The sequence below is a fragment of the Ursus maritimus genome, assembly GCF_017311325.1.
Source record: "Ursus maritimus isolate PB19 chromosome X unlocalized genomic scaffold, ASM1731132v1 scaffold_X1, whole genome shotgun sequence".
Taxonomy (NCBI): domain Eukaryota; kingdom Metazoa; phylum Chordata; class Mammalia; order Carnivora; family Ursidae; genus Ursus; species Ursus maritimus.
This window is the reverse complement of record NW_024423319.1, coordinates 75862757-75881330: the sequence shown is the minus strand read 5'-3', so window position 1 is coordinate 75881330 and position 18574 is coordinate 75862757. Positions and strand designations below refer to the sequence as shown.

General features: G+C 41.3%; 1 protein-coding gene across 4 annotated transcripts in view; it reads right to left on the bottom strand.

The window, feature by feature from the left end:
• ARHGEF9 (Cdc42 guanine nucleotide exchange factor 9) overlaps positions 1-5990 on the bottom strand; it is a 171996-nt gene extending 166006 nt beyond the window's left edge. For 2 of the 4 annotated variants that reach the window (XM_040631093.1, XM_040631100.1), the window contains exon 1: positions 5163-5990. In XM_040631093.1, coding sequence (XP_040487027.1) covers positions 5163-5171 — 9 coding nt within the window. In that variant the 5' untranslated portion in view covers positions 5172-5990. The remainder of the gene's footprint in view (positions 1-5162) is intronic. The other 2 variants (XM_040631094.1, XM_040631106.1) reach the window with 1 other exon arrangement.
• Between the last annotated feature and the right edge of the window lie 12584 nt (positions 5991-18574).

The window sequence follows — 18574 nt, the reverse complement described above, 5'->3', positions numbered from 1 at the left end:
AAGGCAATATTATTAGATATTTCACAGACAGAATAAAGTTCCTTTGTACTTAATCCTAATCAAGTAGCACCTGCAGTAGCATAATCAGTTCTGGGCAGCACATTTTTATAGAAAAATAAGAGTACTTCGAAAGGAAAGACAATTGTATGGAAACTGCAGTTCCTTCAAAACATTCTGTATTTGAGGATTTGTCAATTCCCACTGTCATTCTCCTAAAAGATCCCAAATATTGAGTTTTCATAAGACTAAAGGAAACTCTTTGATATATATTCAAGATAAAAAGGCATTTTATTCAATAAGGAATTCTGTGCAAAATTTCTATAAAAATGAAAAGTATGAAAAAGCACTAAAAATGCAAGTGAGTAAGCTGAGGAAGCTGGTATGACTTCAGGAATGACTCACACACCTCCCTCTCCACCTGACTTCATTCAGCTTCACACTAGCTAGGAATGATCAACTCTGACTCTCCCCACTTTCCATTTGAAAGGCAGACCTTTGTCCATCCCACCAATACCTCTAACCTTTACTTACCTCATCTGTAAAACGGGGAATAACAATCATCCGTACCCACTTCACAAGTCTGACGTGATGCACAAAATTAGAAAAGATATGAAATTGCTTTATAAATTCCACAGACCCATGCACTAGCAAGGGATTACTAGTACTGTCATTACTGGATTGTATCCCAAGTCTTCTCTATCCTTTAGGCACTTAGCCCTTCATAGCTTTTCCACTTTGTGCTTCGGTGCCAGGCTGAAGCATGCTTAACTAAATGCTCTTGAGAGCTAGACCCACCTAATGACAGGAGACACTCTGGGCAGATATCAGAAGAGCTAAGCTTTGATCAAGGATTCTTAGAAAGCCAGAGCCTCAGTTGGCCTAGAACAAGTTGTAGAACTAGAAGTAAGAGCCAGAAAGTATAAGATTCCTCGCCTCCATCCCACTTCTTGGGACAAAGCTACTGGGGCTGGATCCAGAAGCTTTGTGTGAGATCTTCTGAGGAGGCAGTTATTTGGGGAGAATAAGTTCAATTCCCATTATGTTCTTGTCCAGAGCAAACACTCCACAGTCCAAATGCAGCAGAGGCCAAGATAACAGACAAAGGCTAGGAGGACATTTTGGCCCATCCCTGCAACTGTGACACTGTGCCTTCTGGTCATACCCAGGCACTCTCAATCTGACCCTCACCACAGGGCAGAAGAGTACCTTACCCACAGGCTCACTAGGATCTCTCAGCTCCCTAAAAACTTAATCACCCACACCGGTGCATGAGAGAATCAGCCAAGGCCCAAGACCTGTTCACCAGGCCCACAATCAAAATGGACTTCCTAATTTGCCCAGCCTTCCCATTTGGAAACTACTCAGAGACCAATGACGTAAAACCCCCTAAATTTCACACTGCAGCCAGCCTGAGCAGAGCTCCCAAAGCCACAAACAAAATTGGGGGCACAATACACAAGTAGTGCTACAGGTTCTGACAGATAGGGGCTGTCTCAATGGGGGAAAAGCATTGCTCAGTTTGTTCACACCACACTATCCCTTCACCTCTTCCCTACCTCAGCCAAAAGTCAGGGTGAAAAAAATATTTCTCAGGGTCTACAGACTTCTTTGCACTAAAGCTGGACTGTGAAATGACTCAGTTAATCTTAAGAAGGCATTTGGAAGAAAGGAGAAAGCAATTTGAACCCAGGAGCCTTCCAATAAACAGTCCCCATGGCTGGAATGAGGCTAGGTTCCACATGCCTTCTGTGGATGTTTTCTAGGTATTTGCAGGCAATTGCTCTTTCTTTGTCCACTTCTCCAAAAGCATCTCTCCAAGTCCTGCTGGGCTCCAGCTCCCTTTCTCTAGAGGACTTTGTGCCTGGACCTTTAAAGGGTGGGCTCCAGAGCTCCACAGGAGCTGAGTGATGTAGGAGGTTGCTAGGATACTGGTAAAGGGCTGCTCCTGAATCCCCTGGTGGGGAGCTGGGAGGGAAAATTTCTGAGCTTGAATTTTTGTCCTTTCTAAGAGCAAAAGCTTATCCTCTATCCAAAGAGGTCAGAGAGGAGGAAAGGAAACTAGAAACTTAGTTAGGAAAAGTTGGGACAATCAGAGATGAAAAGCCCTCTTCTCATCCTACTCCTCCTTCTCCCACCACCCACCCACTTAGAGCAGGGATGGGAGCAGGGTAGAGGAGGCTGTATCAGAGGGGAGAGTAAAAGCAGAAGGGAGAAGATGAAGAGAAGAGGCAGGAGAGGGAAGAATAAAAAGTCAAATGCAGAGGGTTCCACTCCTCTGGGCTGCATTTTTCATTTTCTCCCACTCTTCTCTTTTCGCATAGCCTCACAAGTCTGAAGGAGAAATGCCAAACCTTTAGGATTCACACAAGTAAAAAGTCATACTGCCAACTCTGGTTCTCTACTTCCCAAACTCCCTTTTAGCTGCTCTTGGGTGGCCTGCCATCTGGCTAGCAACATCCCCTTATTTGCCTAGAGATAAGTTAATTTGAAAAATGCTTACCCATTTTGCCAGCTAAATTACTGATGGAAGGACTCAGCCAAGCAACCCCTTTAGCCTAAGGAATTGGGGGGGGGGCGGAGGAATGGTAGGGGAAATGCCCATCCATTCTGGCACCAGTCAAATCCTTACAGGCCCTAGCACAAGGAGGCCATTCAGAACTATGGAACACTCAATGCATGCCCTGCTGTTTTTCCTCATTCCTAGCACAACCAACCCCCACCCACATTCAAGAGTGTGCACCCTCTCCCCTCCACACACACAGAAGGGTGTGCATACACACCCACAGACACTGCCACACACCCTACACACATACATTCCCAAAGGTTCTCTGCCAAAGGTCTTCAGGCACCCAGAGGTGAAGGTTGTGGCATTTCATGAGACTACTTTGCCACAAACCTGGCTCAAAGACTAGCCTTAGAGAACCCTTCTCACCTTAAAGGGGGAAAAAAAACGAAAAAGCATTACATTGTTGTAGTCCAGTTTTCTTCCCACACATCTAGGTAAAAAAAATCCCTTAGGTAAAACAAGTTTCTCCAGATATCAGCAACCAGGTTTTTCCTCCCCTGCCCTATCACCCATTGATTAATATTTCATTTTCCTTTTCACTTGTCTTTACAGTTAATCCCCCTCTGATTTCAAGTGCCTATGGGCACCCAAACTCACCAAATGCAATAACTTGGAGGTCACCTAGTCCAACCAACCCCAAATGCCAATGTTACAGGGAACCCCAAACACATCAAGAAGTTAAAAAAATTGCCCAAGGTCAAATAATCTCTCAAAAGAGAGAACCCAAGTCTGTAGCTGCCCAGCCTAGAGATTTTCCTGTCCAATGTGTCTCAAAACAAAGTGCCCAGCCAAAACATAAGCTTACTTTAGATATACTGCCGGAGCTAAGAGTATGTGGTGGGGGGGGGTGGATCACAAGATTCTCTTTGCAAAGAAACAAGTTCAGTTCAATCCAGCCCCCCTCCCAACAAAGGAACCAAAGAGTAAATAAGAATCTTCCCAGATTTCCCAAGAAAAAGCAGACTTCTCAGATCATGCTTATACCATGGTACCAACAGAATCATAATCATAATCATAATAAAAAGCCTTTTACCCACATGGAACCAAGAGCACACCCTGAGGCTCAAAACCTCTTCTGACGCCATTAAATAATACTCTCTGGGTTCTGAGACCAGGACAATTTCAAGAGCCCCCTTCACAGCCCCTTTCCCTTCATAATCATTTCCAAAGACACTGAACAATAGGACATGGAACTTGACAGCACAATGCCAGCAGATTCGTACATCACACGTGAGCAGCCACCCCCATGGGTGTAGGGGGAACATGTGTGTAGACTGTATGCACCCTGATTCACTGCTACATGGGCCAGAAACGGCACTATTTCAAGTCAGGTAAACACAGAATGAGGAATACCTGCCAATCAGTGGGTGGAGGTAGGAGGAAAATAAGTATCATGCACATTGGCATCAGAGACCTTTTTTCCTGGCTTTTCCAAAAGCTTTCTCAGCAGAAAGAAAAACACGAAAATAACAGCAATAATAACAGCAACGACCACCACTACCATCTGATACAGAAATGCAAATATATGTCAAAATTGAATGTTGCTTCTAGCTCATGTTTTCCCCAGCTCTCATCCTATTCCACCCAGACTTTTTTTTTGGGGGGGGGTGCTCAAAACTCTTAATTTAGCATGATACATACTTTCATTTTGTTATGGAAATCTTTCAGTTAGAGACCTCTGATCTTTAAAGAACAAGAAAGCAAACAAAACCCACCACTTTATCATTAGCACTATCAAGTTCTATTTAAAATTGTAGTTCAAGAACATCATTGCAAATAAGATTATCCAAAAGAGGCATATACAAAAACTATTATTCCCAAGGTGGGTAAAGAGCTGGCTTTTGTTGTTTTTCAGAGGACACACAGAGAAAATCCACAAATTCAAATCCAGGGGTACAATCTTCTTTGGGAAAAGGAACCCAACCAGCTCTTGTCAATGTCTCCTCTTGCCAATTCATAAACATCAAAGAAGGTTTTTATGCCTCAGTCCATAATTCCAAAGAAACTGACATTTAATGCTTTAAGAAATGTTTTAAAGGTGGCTTCTCTCCAAATTGGAAACTATGAACTAAACCCTGGACAGCAAATTGAGTCAAAGGACAAAATCACCAACTGCCAGCTCAACACACCCGACCACATCACTTCTCAAATTCTTACTTCTCATTTGAAACTAAAGAATCATTTTTTCTAAATTCATTCCTTGTATCATTTTCCCCCTCTTAACACCCAGTGCAGGACTGTCTTTCCTAAGATCTCAAAAATCCATCACGTTGTTCCCACAACCATCCTTGGCCACAAACAACCCCAAATTCACTCCTGATGGCAAGAGAGAATTTTTGACTAAAATTCTCTGATAGAATTTAAAGGAAGTTTTCAAGAAAATGAATTGACAAAACACCACAAACAGCAAAGCCACTGTTTAAGGACGCAGATCTTGCTCCGTGAACGTCACATAGATGGCGAATGCACACACACATGCACACTTAAATAGAATGCATTTCTTTATCAACAATTCTACTCAAGCAATAAGCAACTACATTCACAGGCATATTTAAAAGACAAGACATGACAAAAGATTTAGGGAGAGATAATATACCAACGTCATACATATCACAGCGAGGCCATGTTGAAGCTCAAAACGTTTTCCCCCCTGAGTAAGAAAGCTTGCTCTTTCTCTCCCTTTCTTTCCCTGTCTCTGTCTGTCTGTCTCTTTTTTATTCTCGGTGGTTCTTGGGATGAAATCAAAGCGAGAGTTCGCAACAGCTCAGGAAGCTGGACTCCATTCAGCGCGTTCCCAGGAAAAACATGAGTATGACATTGACAAGCAGGAGGACTACAATCACGGCAAAAACAACTACAGTTTGCACATCCAGGGTCATGGTGCAATGCAGAACACTGTAGTGTTCCAAGTGGGGGGCCGGCAGATTGGGAGATGTCAGTCTCTGTTCTGTCAGACTGTCCATACAGCCACCATGCTAGAAAGGAGAGGAGGAAGTCGGTGGTTGGGGAAGGGCCGGGTTTGGCGCCCCAGTTTGGTATGGGGGGGGATGGGGACAGGGGAGACTGCTTTCCCCCTTCTCAGGATTAAGCTGATCTTTCTTCCCTAGCTGAGAAATCTTAGCTCGCGCTGAAGTCGGCAGAGTCCAGCATTCTCTCTCGGGCGCCAAGCAAAAGGCAAAATCCTGGCTTTCAAAGGGAAAGGCGGGAGGAACCAGTGCGAGGTTCTCCTGCGCCTGCTCGGTTGTCTGTCCGGACGTGCGTCTGTCCACCTGCCTGGCTACAGGTCAGTCTCGGTCTCCCCTACTCCCTCTAGGTCGTTCGCTTTCCTAGTTTCCTCGTTTTTCTAGCCTGCTTCCTTGGTCTCTCCGCGGTGCTCCCGGCTTCCAGCCTCTCATTGAAAACCTGCCTTGCTGGCTCTCTCCCTCTCCTCTCCCCACCCCCTCCCCAGCCCGTAGGCGGTGTTTTTATTCACCTAGCGACTGTGGGCGCCTGCGTGAGGAGCAGCCGGAGCTGCTGACAGTCCCCTCGGCCAATAGCAGATGCTGCAGCGGTGCGCTTACTCGCTGGGTGGGGCGGGACTTCAGCTGGCGTGCTAGCCCCGGCAACCAATCGGAGGGCCCAAGCCTTCCCTTCCCCCCACCATTAGCGCGAGCCAATGGCCGCCGGCTCTGGCGTGGGGGTGGGGAAATTGTTGGGGGTGGGTTGAGGGGGGGATGTAGGGAGAGGAAGTGGGGAGGGTGCACACAAGTGGGAGGAAAGAAGAGGGCGTGGCGGGAGAGGGAGAAGGAGGAATAAAGGGAAGACTAATGGAAGCAGGGGAAAGAGAAGGAAAGATGGGAAGGAGGGAGAAGAGATAGGGGACAAGGTGAAGAAAAAGGGTGAAGGAAAATAAGGGAAGAAAATGGTTGAAGAAGGTGGAAAAGGAACGGGGGAAAAGGGATAAATAGGTAGGGAGGAGGCATACCTTGGCATCCACTTATTTTGGAGTCTGGGCCAAGGAGGAAGCAAAGGGTCCTTTGGCCACTGCCTAAGTATTTACTGGCAACTCATAATTAGCTATACACATTCAAAAAACCAGTGCTGTCAACAGAACCACAAAGACACACTACAAATTATCCAAAATCCAATTCTATTTGGCCTTCTCTGATATCCCTGCACTTGCAGGTGAATTTCTTTTCCTGTTTATGGTTTCTTGAGACTATGACTGCACTCTTACAGCAAGCTAGGTACAATGGAGAGAAGCCAACTTTGCAACTGAAAAAGCCTCTACAAAACTTGCAATATGCTTGTAATCACTATCCTGCTCCGTGTTCCTGATTCTGTGTCTGGAACAAGGGAAAAAGCCCTGGACAGGAAGGTTTCAGATTTACTCCCAGCCCTACTTTAAACTTGCTTTATGACTTTTGGGCACCTCCTTTCCCCTCTCCCGGCCTCCATCTCCCTTCGTCACATGAGGACTTAAAACTACCTGAAAATTCAGTGAAAGCTCTGAACCCTCACCTCAGAAAAAATACATGCAATTTCAGCAGGTTCCTGGGATCTCAAAAACCCAGGAATCCCTTATACAGATCTCTAAGGGCCCTTCTTCCTCTTACATCCTAGGACTGTAAAAATAAACAGATAGATATTGGTGGGGGGTGGGGGTGGGGCAGAAACTAGATTAGCCAGCAGTAGAACAAATTAAGTTCTGGAACTCCTGGAATATTATAGACTCTAAGAGGAATGACAATTGCTATTTATTCTCTAGAAATCGTTGAGGCTAGAAGAGTCACTCATCTTAACTAAATGACTGGAAATTCTGAATGAATGCAGGTTATAAACAAAATGGCCCCTAGCCCTACAAGATAGAATGAAACCCAAAGAAGTCCCCACTTCAAAGGTTTGGGCTTATAACACCACCTACGAATGACTCATACCAAAACATAACAACATAAAACCCTGAATCAGATCAAGCTTCTAGATCAATTATCAACTTATAGAACACACAAGAGGACAGAAAAACATATTAAACTGCAATATGGAGGTAAAGACTAAAAAAAATAAAGACAAAACAACTACAGGACCAACAACCTGGATTTTTAATAAATAAATAGGAAAAACTTTGACTTAGGTGGAACGTGTGTGTGTGTGTGTGTGTGTGTATGCACACTTCTGCAAACACACATTTGTGATATTTAAGAAACAACTGGAAATTTGAACAGGCTGGACACTTGGTGATAATAGGAATCACTATTACTTGCTTAGATGTTATAATGATATTGTGCCAAAGTTTAACAAAATGAGGGCAATAGGGGTAATTTTTGTGACCTTTAATTTGGCAATGATTTCTTAGATATGACATGAAAAACACAAGCAACAACAACAAAATAGATAAATTGGACTTCATCAAGATTAAAAACTTTTGTGCTTCAAAGGATACTATCAAGGGTATGAAAAGACAACTCACAGAATGAAAGAAAACATTTGGAAGTTATATATCTGATAAGAAACTTGTACCTAGAATGTATAAAGAGCTCTTACAAGTCAATTATAAAAAGAAGAATAACCCAATTCAAAAATTGGCAAAGGTTCTGAATAACATTTTTTCCCAAGAAATAGTCAATAAGCATACGGAAAGATGCCCAACATATTAGCCATCGGGAGAATGCAAATCAAATGCAGGAAATGCAAATGCAGTGTATTTATTACAGCATTATTTGTAATAAGGCCCAGGAATGGTTATAATAGAAAAGCTAGATGTGGAAAACTCAGAACCTTCATAACACTGCTGGTCAAAATGGTTGAAGCCACTTTGGAAAACAGTGTGGTAGTTCCTCAAAAAGTTAAACATAGGTATACTATTTGACCCAACAATTCCACCTCTATGTGTATACCTAAGAGAAATGAAAAAAAAAAATGTCCACACAAAATCTTGTACATGAACGTTCATAATAGCATTACTCACAATAGCCAAAAGATGGAAAAAACTCAAATGTCCATCAACTGTTAAGTGGATAAACAAAATGTGATGCAGCCATACAATGGAATATTATTCAGCCATAGAAAGGAATGGAGTACTATTACTTCAACAATATAGATGAACTTTGAAAATATCATGCTAAGTGAAAAAGCCAGACAAAAAAGGCTTTTGTATGATTCCATTTATATGAAATGTCCATATAATTATGGTTTAATAAAGCTTTTGTTTCACTTATATATAAATATAAATGTGCTAGGTTGTGATGTAAAATTTCTTTCTTTTTTTTAAGATTTTACTTATTTGAGAGAGACAGAGAGACAGCACAAGTTGGGGGAGGGTAGAGGGAGAGGGAGAAGCAGACTCCCCGCTGAGCATGGAGCCTGACATGGGGCTCAATCCCCGGACACTGAGATCATGACCTGAGCCGGTCAGACACTTAACCAACTGAGCCACCCAGGCACCCTGTAGAATTTCTTATAGCAGGTAATGCCAAAATAGTTTGAAAGCCACTCTGCTAGATTGTGTTGAGACAGATACTAGTGACCAGGACAGTACCATAATGTAAGCAACTGGAATCTTTCTCCTTGCTTTTTTTAAAAAAGTTTTTATTTGAATTCCAGTTATTTAACATATAGTGTAATATTAGTTTCAGGTGTACAATATAGTGACTCAACACTTCCATACATCACCCAGTGCTCATCACAAGTGCACTTCTTAATCCCCATCACCTATTTAACTTATCCTCCCATCCACCTCCCCTCTGGTGACCCTCTGTTTATTCTCCATAGTTAAGGGTCCGTTTCTTGGTTTGCTCTCTTTTGTTTTGTTCATTTGTTTTGTTTCTTAAATTCCACTTATGAGTGAAATTATATGGTATTTGTCTTTCTCTGACTGACTCATTTTGTTTAACATAATAGTCTCTAACTCCATCCATGTCATTGCAAATGGCAAGATTTCCTTCTTCATTATGGCTGAGTAATATCCCATTGTGTATATATACCACAACTTCTTTATCCATTCATCAGTCAATGGCCACTTGGGTTATTTCCATAATTTGGCTATTGTAGATAACACTGCTATAAACATTGGGGTGCATGTATCCCTATAAATTAGTATTTTTGTATTCTTTGGGTAATTGCCTAGCAGTGCAATTGCTGGATCATAGGGTAGTTCTATTTTTAACTTTTTGAGGAATCTCCATACTGTTTTCTACAGTGGCTGCACCAGTCTGCATTTCTACCAACAGTACAAGAGAGTTCCTCTTTCTTCACATCCTTGCCAACACCTATTGTTTCTTGTTCTCCTTGCCTTTGAAAGTGCAATTGTATCCTATCTCCACTTCATTGTCTGCAGCCTGGCTTTCACTCCCATCATTTCATAGGAAACTAGAACCTGTTGTGAATATAAACAAATGACCAACTTGTTACTAAATGGCATGCCCAATTTTCCATCTTTATTTTCCCTGACTTCTCTCTCTCTTGATTCCATTGATGCCCTTCTCCTTCCTGAAATGCTCTCTTTGCCTTGGTGACATCATCCACATGACCTGTCTGGTTGTACAGTCTTTACTTCCTGTCTGTGTTCTTCTTCATTCAGTCATTAAGGGCCATGATTTCTCTGGGTTCTTCTAATCTCAGTCCCCTTATCTTCATTCCACACTTGCACAGAATGGTGCACCCATCCATTCCCAAAGCTTAAACTACCACCTACACTACACACTGATGCACCTCCTTTCAACAAAGTTACTGAACACCAAGGGGAACAAAGTCCTTGCCTACGTACAGCTTACAATTCTCTGCTGATGAGTCCCAGGTAGTTCTCTTGAATTCCAGAGATGAATCTCCAACTGCTTTCTGGATATTTCCTCCTGAACATGTCATAAGAACCTCAAACTTAATAAGTCCAAAATTGAAATCATCTTCTCCCATCCCTGCCAGCTTCCTCTTTCTCCTGAGTTCCCTGTCTTGTAAGAGTGCCTCCTTGCAAAAAACCCTAGGAGATATCCGTAAGTCTTGCTTCTTGTTTATCTTGCTTCCAGCCAACCAGTCCTCTAACTCCTGGTAATTCTCTTCCTCTTTAATCTCTCTCTCATGTGTCCTTCTTCTGTCTCCCTGTTACTGGTATTTTTAATCAGTTCCTCATCATCTTTGATTTCATTACCATCCATTACTTGGTCTCTAGTGCTGCTCTCTCTCCCCAGTTCAGCCTCTATTCTCCTGCCCAAATTATTGGTCTCAAAAACATTTCTGTTCCTATTAATCCCATGGTAGATACTATAGATTGGCTGCTCAGGATCCAAGCCACCCTCCATCTAGCCTGCCCTCCTATATTGCTGAAAAGCTCAAAACCAAAAACCTACAACAGCCTGTCCTTTCTCAGGCTCCTTTGCATCCAGTGTTCTGGACGTGATTTATTTCTGGTAATCATATGCATATGCACAATATTTGGAAGGAGGTAATGACGCAGAAGCCATATTTCTGCTGCTTCTGTTGGCAAGCATAGTGATGGAGATTTTAGGGTTCTCTGCAGCCATGCTGCTTTTCCATAGGCCCCAGTGTCTGCTCACTGGCTTTGTGTATTTGAGGAATCAGAGAATGGGATTTTATTTTATTTTATTTTATTTTATTTTATTTTATTTATTATTTTTATTTTATTTTATTTTATTTTATTTATTTTTAATGTTTTTGTCAGTGAAGATCTGGGAGGTATGATGATACTCTAGTCAATAGTTAAGGCAGTAGCAGATTCTTGATTCCTAGACTTCAGATAAGGTGGTGTGTTTCCAAAGCCCTTGATGCCTCACCTTCCTGCTTGTGGCATGGAAAACAGCTCCCCTGGTATTCTGGGAGTTATTCCTAGAAGCCCAGCCTAAAAGGGGCCCCTCCAGCCCTTCCCCCAATTTTGGAAGCACCTGATTTTCTGCATTAGGACTCTTTCTACTGAAAATAACTAGAATGATTCAATTTCTGCAGCTGAAGCCTGACTTATATAACCCCTCTGCTTAAAGGCCTTCCATAGCTCCCCACTGCCTTAACGGCAAATTTCATAACATGCCATGTAATGTCTTCCCAATCTGGTATCCTTTGGTCTTTCTAACCTCAGCTTTCACCAGTGCCCTCTCATTCTCCACTCTCCAGCTAAACAGAGCCTACCATAGTTCTCATAACCACCAGGTTCTCTTGCCTCAAGAACTATGTAACTGCTGCTATCCTTACCCAGCCCCCATCTCAAAACTCAACTCAAGTGCCACCTCTTCCAGAAGGCTTTCTCTGATGTTCTCGTGTCAAAATTATTCTGGATAATATTCTTGTCCCACAGGACTCTGTGTTTGCCCCTCTTAGAATGCTTATTAAACTGTATTATAATTCTTTTTTTTTTGTTTGTATCCTGCACTGGAATGTGGAGCTAAAAGGGCAGAGACCACGCCTGTCTTATTCACTGTTTTCTCCCCCAAGCCCAGTACAGTGCCTAACACTTAGCAGATACTTAGCATTTGCTGAATGCATGAATGTCTTCTTCATCCACTTGTTTCCACTCAGAGAGTTATATCTTCCAACACAGAAAGTAAGACATCATGAGACCACAGAAAAAATCTAGTCTAAACACTTATGCTCTAGGTTAGAAAACTGAGGCCCAGAGAATGGAAGCAACATGCCCAAGGTTACACAGCTAATTGCTAGCAAAGCAGAAATCAAAACCTTTCTCTCTTGAGCTTCAAAAGTGCTTTTGAGAGATTTTAGATCCTGGAACATGACATTTAATCCCAGCTCCATCCATGTGCATTTAGCATTCTGAGTGAAGTGACCACCCAACTCTGTTTACAATATATATTAAAAAAATTAGACAAGTCCCCCATATTTCAAGCAGCACTATCCCCACCCCACAGCCAACACTTCTGCTGACAAGTATCAAGAAATCAGAGAATTTAGGTTATAGCAAAACCCCACTTCCGTCCTTCAATTCCTCCTGCAACATCCCCACTAAATAGTTACCTAGTCTCAACTCTAACACCCACAACAATGAAGAGGTTCTTCTCTCTTAAGACAGTCCATTCATCTCTGGGACAATCGCAGTTGGAAGAAAGTTCTTCCATCTTTGAGCCAGATGTTATCACCATTTCTACCACAGCCACTGCTGAGGAGCTAATCACTCCATGAGATGGTCTGGAATATAAATGCTCCCAAACTCACACCATAATTACTATAAGCACCCAGTATATTTCTCAGGATCTAAAGACCAATAATTAGATAATAATAAACACTTATAAAGTGCTTACTCTATGCCAGGGACTGTTCTAAACCTTTTACATATATTAACTCTTAATCCTCACAACCACCCTATGAGGTAGATACTATTATTGTCCTTATTTTACAGATGAGGGAACTGAGGCACAGTGGTTAAATAACTTGCCCAAAGTCACATGGCTAGTCAGTGGTAGAGCCCAGATGAAAATCCAAACAGTCTGACTCTAGGGCCTATACTCTTAGACACTGTGCTATATAAATGCCACTAAATAACACATGTCCTATCCTCCAATAGCATCTGACAAGATGTCTCTTGGGTCACAGGAATAAACCATTTCAATGTTCAATGTTCTGATCTGAATCCCAGTGGCCTACTTCCCAGGTGCAAGATGTCTAAGTCTTAAATCTTTGCCTTCTCTCAGGGAAAAGCCAATGCCTAGTTTTCTGCCTCTCATAGTTCAAATAGCTCCCAAAGTCACACTTCTTCCAGGAAGTATAACCAAGGAAAGTTCCACATTTTATCCTGACCCCTCTGCTACTCACTTATTTCCATTAAACTCCACCCCAACCACCTAATAATCCCCAATGCTTGCCACAGATAGTCTGAAGGTATTAAATCCTGTATGTTCATTGTCTTGGCTACTGATATGACTAGATGCTCTTGCACATTTGTGCATGTCCACCCTATTTAAAAGAATCAGCTCCCTGAGGACAGAGACTCCTGGTTAGTTCACTTATTCAGCACAGAGATCACTGCTCCCCCAAAATCAGTTACATGCAATAAGCACTTATTCTTTTATATTATTATTATTAATTTGTTTTTATTAAGTAAACTCTACCCAATGTGGGACTCAAACTCATGACCCCGAGATCAATAGTTGCATGCTCTACTGACTGAGCCAGCCAGGTGCCCCAATAGGCACTTATTCTGACAGCAAAGGGGTACAGAGATGCTCTTAGGAACTTACCGTCCAGTGGGAGACATAGTCACACACCTAATTTCCATGTCATACAGTAAAGTGTCCTAAGCATAATCAGATAATGAATAAAGTTGTTGATGACTACAGAATGAATCATAGAATTTTATACTCAAAATGGGAATAAAAGGTCATTTCCTCCTAAACTCCCTACAGAGGGATACTCTCTAGGTACATGATAAGGTAGGAGAAATGGAAGGGGGAGAAGGAGGAATCACCTACTTTGGTTGCACATGGTTCTAGGCCTTTTAACATACCATTTTATTTAATCCTCCCCAGAAGCCTGAAAAGAAAGAATTGTTATCACTTCTTTAAAGAGTAAGAAACTAAGGTTCAGAATGTTTACATCAACCCATAGCCATGCAGGTAAGATATATTTCCAAAGCCTACTATCTCTGATGAGTTCTGTCCAGCAGCTGCTGGAATATTTCCAGTAACAGGAAGCTCACTCTGAAGTTTTCAAAGCCATTATTTGTTTTGAGCTGAAATTCGTTATTCTGTGCTCTCAACCATTTGTTAGGACACTACTATCCTCTGGGCCATACAAAAAAAGCCAAGTCCTAAACAATAGCCCCTTTAAAATGTTTCAAGATATCTAGCATGGGTTCAAACTCTGATTCTTCCTAAACAACCCTCCCCTCTGTATATACGCGCGCACACACACACACACCACTTATTCTCCAAGATAAATGTGACCATTTCTTTAAGCTCTTCCTTGTGGCATGGTTTGCAACCCTCCCCAGGCTGGTTCCTCATCAGTTTGTCCAACATACCTCAGAATACATATCCAGGTGGGAGTGACAATGGGAAGTGGGAATATCATCTCCCTTATTCTAAACACTAGTCCCTAGGAAGAGCTACCTGTGAGCTCACATTCACCTAAAATGTCTGATGCTCATTTGTGCCCCCACCATGCCTTGAGAAGCTCATGGCAAAGTGAAAAACGCAGTAGATAAGAAGTTAAAACTTTCAGATGTTAAGTCCAGTCTCTGCTTCTTGGTAGCTGTGCAACCTCAAACAGGTCTCTTAACTTCCTTAAAGTTCAAAAAGCTATGACTTGTTTTCAGTTGTAACTTAACATAAAACATTGTTTTAAAATTTCAACTGCCTTACAGAAGGTGAAAGGCATGAAGTTAGTCCCAAGTAGGGTAACCTGAGGAAAGGGTGATGAGTAATTTGCTTAAGTTAAAGAATAAGGATGCATAGAATTGTTTGGTTGTGAAGGGTGGAGTTTCAAGGGGGGATCAGATAGGGTTAAGAATTTGACTCTGTCTGAAGACTTTTTTCCAGCTTTCTGTAAGCTTAGCTCTTTCATCTTTTCAAAAAGAATCCTTCCCTGACCACCCTCTTTGAAACTGTACCACTGCATCACTATCCTATTATCATGATTTTCTTTCTAGCCCTATCACTATATGAAAAGTTATATAATTATTTGCTTATTGATTTATTGTCTCCCTTTATAAACTGAAAGCTCCATAAAGGCAGAGATTGTTTTGTTCATTGCTGTATCTCTAGCACATAGAACAGTACTTGGCATTCAACAGATACATATTTTTTAATGACTGAATAACTAAATGAATGAATAAATGAATGAGTGAATAAAGGCATAGCTCTGCTGACTTACAGTGTTGGATGGAGAGGAAATGTATCATGGAAAGTATTCTCTACTGCAGCCTGTGAATACCAAAGTTCCAGTTACAGGCTTAGAATTTCATACCTCTTTGGTTTTCTGTTCCTGGTTGGCACAGACTCCACTCTAAACCACCACCCAGAAGCCCTTCCCTCAAAAATCATTGCCTACACCGACCTCATGTGGCCAAAGACTGAATAAGTATTTGAATAAATACCTAGGAACAGCAGTTTCCTCCTTTTCTTTTACATGGATTTATTTCAGGCCTGTTTTGTAGGGGGAGAGCAGCCAAGGGGACTTATTTTATTTCTGTTTCAAGTAAGCCAGTGGCCCAGACAACCTGCCTGTACTCAGGGTAGAAAGGACTGGCTGGAAAAGAGAAGCAAGGGTCTAAAAGCCCCTTCAGAGGAAATACAATGCTTTCCTATGGGGCTCAGATCTTTCTGGGGCAGCCAAACCCAGTTGTGCGTCAATTTAAGACTAGGATGGGCAGTGAATGCTTCCCTTAGTATCAGGCCCAGTATTTAGTTTTGGAGCCTAATCTCCTAGATAGTTCCATTTTTGTAACTCATGACTCATTCAACCCGCTACCTCCTCTGACCCCCATGTCCAAATTATTTATTTATGGGCTTCATTTAAACAGTAAACTACTGGGCAGTCATGGCACCAAGCACTCATCATCAAATTAAGCATGGGGTTTTGCTCATAGTCTCTCTCCCTTTCTTGCTCTCTCTCTTCTCTCCCCCCCCCCCAACTCTCTGCTTCAGTTAAGCAGGCCAGGAATAGCCCTAGACTTAGAAGCAGTATAGCTTGATAGCTGAGAACTCAGGCACTAGCCAGCCTGCTGAGGTTCAACCTTAGTTCTTCCAATTGCTGGTTGTGTGACCTGGAACAAGATAATGTCTTTTAAAAAAGTTTGTATGTTAATTCAAGTTAGTTAACATACAGTGTTATATTAGTTTCAGGTGTACAATATAGCAAGTCAACAATTTCATAAATCAACCAGTACTCATCATGACAAACCCACTCCTTAATCCCCACCACCTATTTAAACCCATCCCCCCAACAATCTCTCCTCTAGTTCTCCACATTTAAGAGTCTGCTTTTTGGTTTGTCTCCCTCCTTTTCCTTTGCTCATTTATTTTGTTTCATAAATTTCACATATGAGTGAAATCATACGGCATTTACATTTCTCTGACTTATTGTACTTTGTCTTATACTCTCCAGCTCCATCCATTTTGTTGCAAATGACAAGATTCCATTATTTCTCAGGGCGCCTGGGTGGCTCAGTCATTAAGCATCTGCCTTCGGCTCAGGGCATGATCCTGGAGTTCTGGGATCGAGCCCCATGTCAGGCTCTTCCCATGGGACCCTGCTTCTTCCTCTCCCACTCCCCCTGCTTGTGTTCCGTCTCTCGCTGGCTATCTCTCTCTCTGTCAAATAAATAAATAAAATCTTTAAAAAAAAGATTCCATTATTTCTTATGCCTGAATGATATCCCATTGTGTGTGTTTTTTGCATCTATGTTCATCAGGGATATTGGCCTGTAATTCTCTTTTGTAATGCTGTCTTATCTGGTTTTGGTATCAGGGTAATGCTGGTCTCATAGAATGAATGTGGAGGTTTTCCTTCCTTTTCCATTTTTTTTAAGAAAAGTTTGAGAAGAATAGGTATTAACTCTTCTTTAAATGTTTAGTAGAATGCCTTTGAAATCATCTGGTCCTGGACTTGTGTTTGTTGGGAGATATCCGATCACTGATTCAATTTCCTTGCTGGTAATAGGTATGTTCAAATTTTCTATTTCTTTCTGTTTCAGTTTTGGTAGGTTATATGTTTCTAAGAATTTATTCATTTCTTCTAGGTTGTACAATTTGTTGGCATATAATTTTTCATAATATTCTCATAATTCTTTGTATTACTGTGGTGTTGGTTGTTATTTCTCCTCTATCATTTGAGGTTTTATTTGAGTCCTTTCTCTTTTTTTCTTGATAAACCTGGCTAGGGGTTTATCAATTTTATTGATTTTCTTTAAAAAATAAAGCAACTCCAGGTTTCATGGATCTCTTCTATTTTCTTAGATTTCTATATAATTTACTTCTGCTCTAATACTTACTATTTCCTTCCTTCTGCTGTTTTGGGGGTTTGTTGTTCTTTTTCTAGCTCCTTTAGATGTAAGGTTGAGTTGTATATTTCAGACTTTTCTTGCTTTTTGAGGTAAGGCTGTTTTACTATAAACGTCCTTTTTAGAACTGCTTTTGCTACATCCAAAAGGTTTTAGACCATTTGGTTTTCATTTTCATTTGTTTCCATGTACTTTTTTATTTCTTCCTTTGTTTCCTGGTTGACCCATTAATTGTTTAGTGGCATTTTATTTAACCTCCATATATTTGTGGTCTTTCCAGAGTTTTTCTTGTGTTTGCCTTCCAGTTTCACAATGTTGTCATCAGAAAAGAGGCATGGTATGACTTTGATCTTTTCGAATTTGTTGAGGCTTGTTTTGTGGGCTAATATGTGATCTATTCTGAAGGATGTTCCATGTGCACTTTCAAAGAATGTGTATTCTGGTGTTTTAGGATGGAATGTCCTGAATATATCTGCTACATCCATCTGTTCCAATATGCCATTCAAGGCCATTATTTCCTTGTTGATTTTCTGTTTAGATGATCTGTCCATTGATGTAAGTGGGGTGTTAAAGGCCCTAGTATCATTGTACTATTATCATTTAGTTCCCTCATGTTTCTTATTAACTGTTTTATGTATTTGGGTCCTCCCATGTGAGGTGTATAAATATTTATAGTTGTTATATCTTCTTGTTGGATTGATCCCTTTATCATTACACTGTCCTCCTTTGGTCCTTGTTACAGTCTTTATTCTAAAGTCTATTTTTTTCTGATATAAGTATTGCTACTACGGCTTTCTATTGACTCCATTTCCATGACAGATGTTTCTCCATCCCCTGACTTTCAGTCTGCAGGTGTCTTTAGTTCTAAAATGAGTCTCTTGTATGCAGCATATAGATGGGTCTTGTTTTTTTCTTTTTTTAAAATCTGTTCTGATACCCTATGTCTTTAGATCGGAGCATTTAGTCATTTACATTCAGGGTAATTATTGATAGATATGTGTTTGTTGCCATTTTAGTGCTTGTTTTGTGGTTGTTTCTGAAGATTTTCTCTGATCCTTTCTTCTCTTTCTCTCATG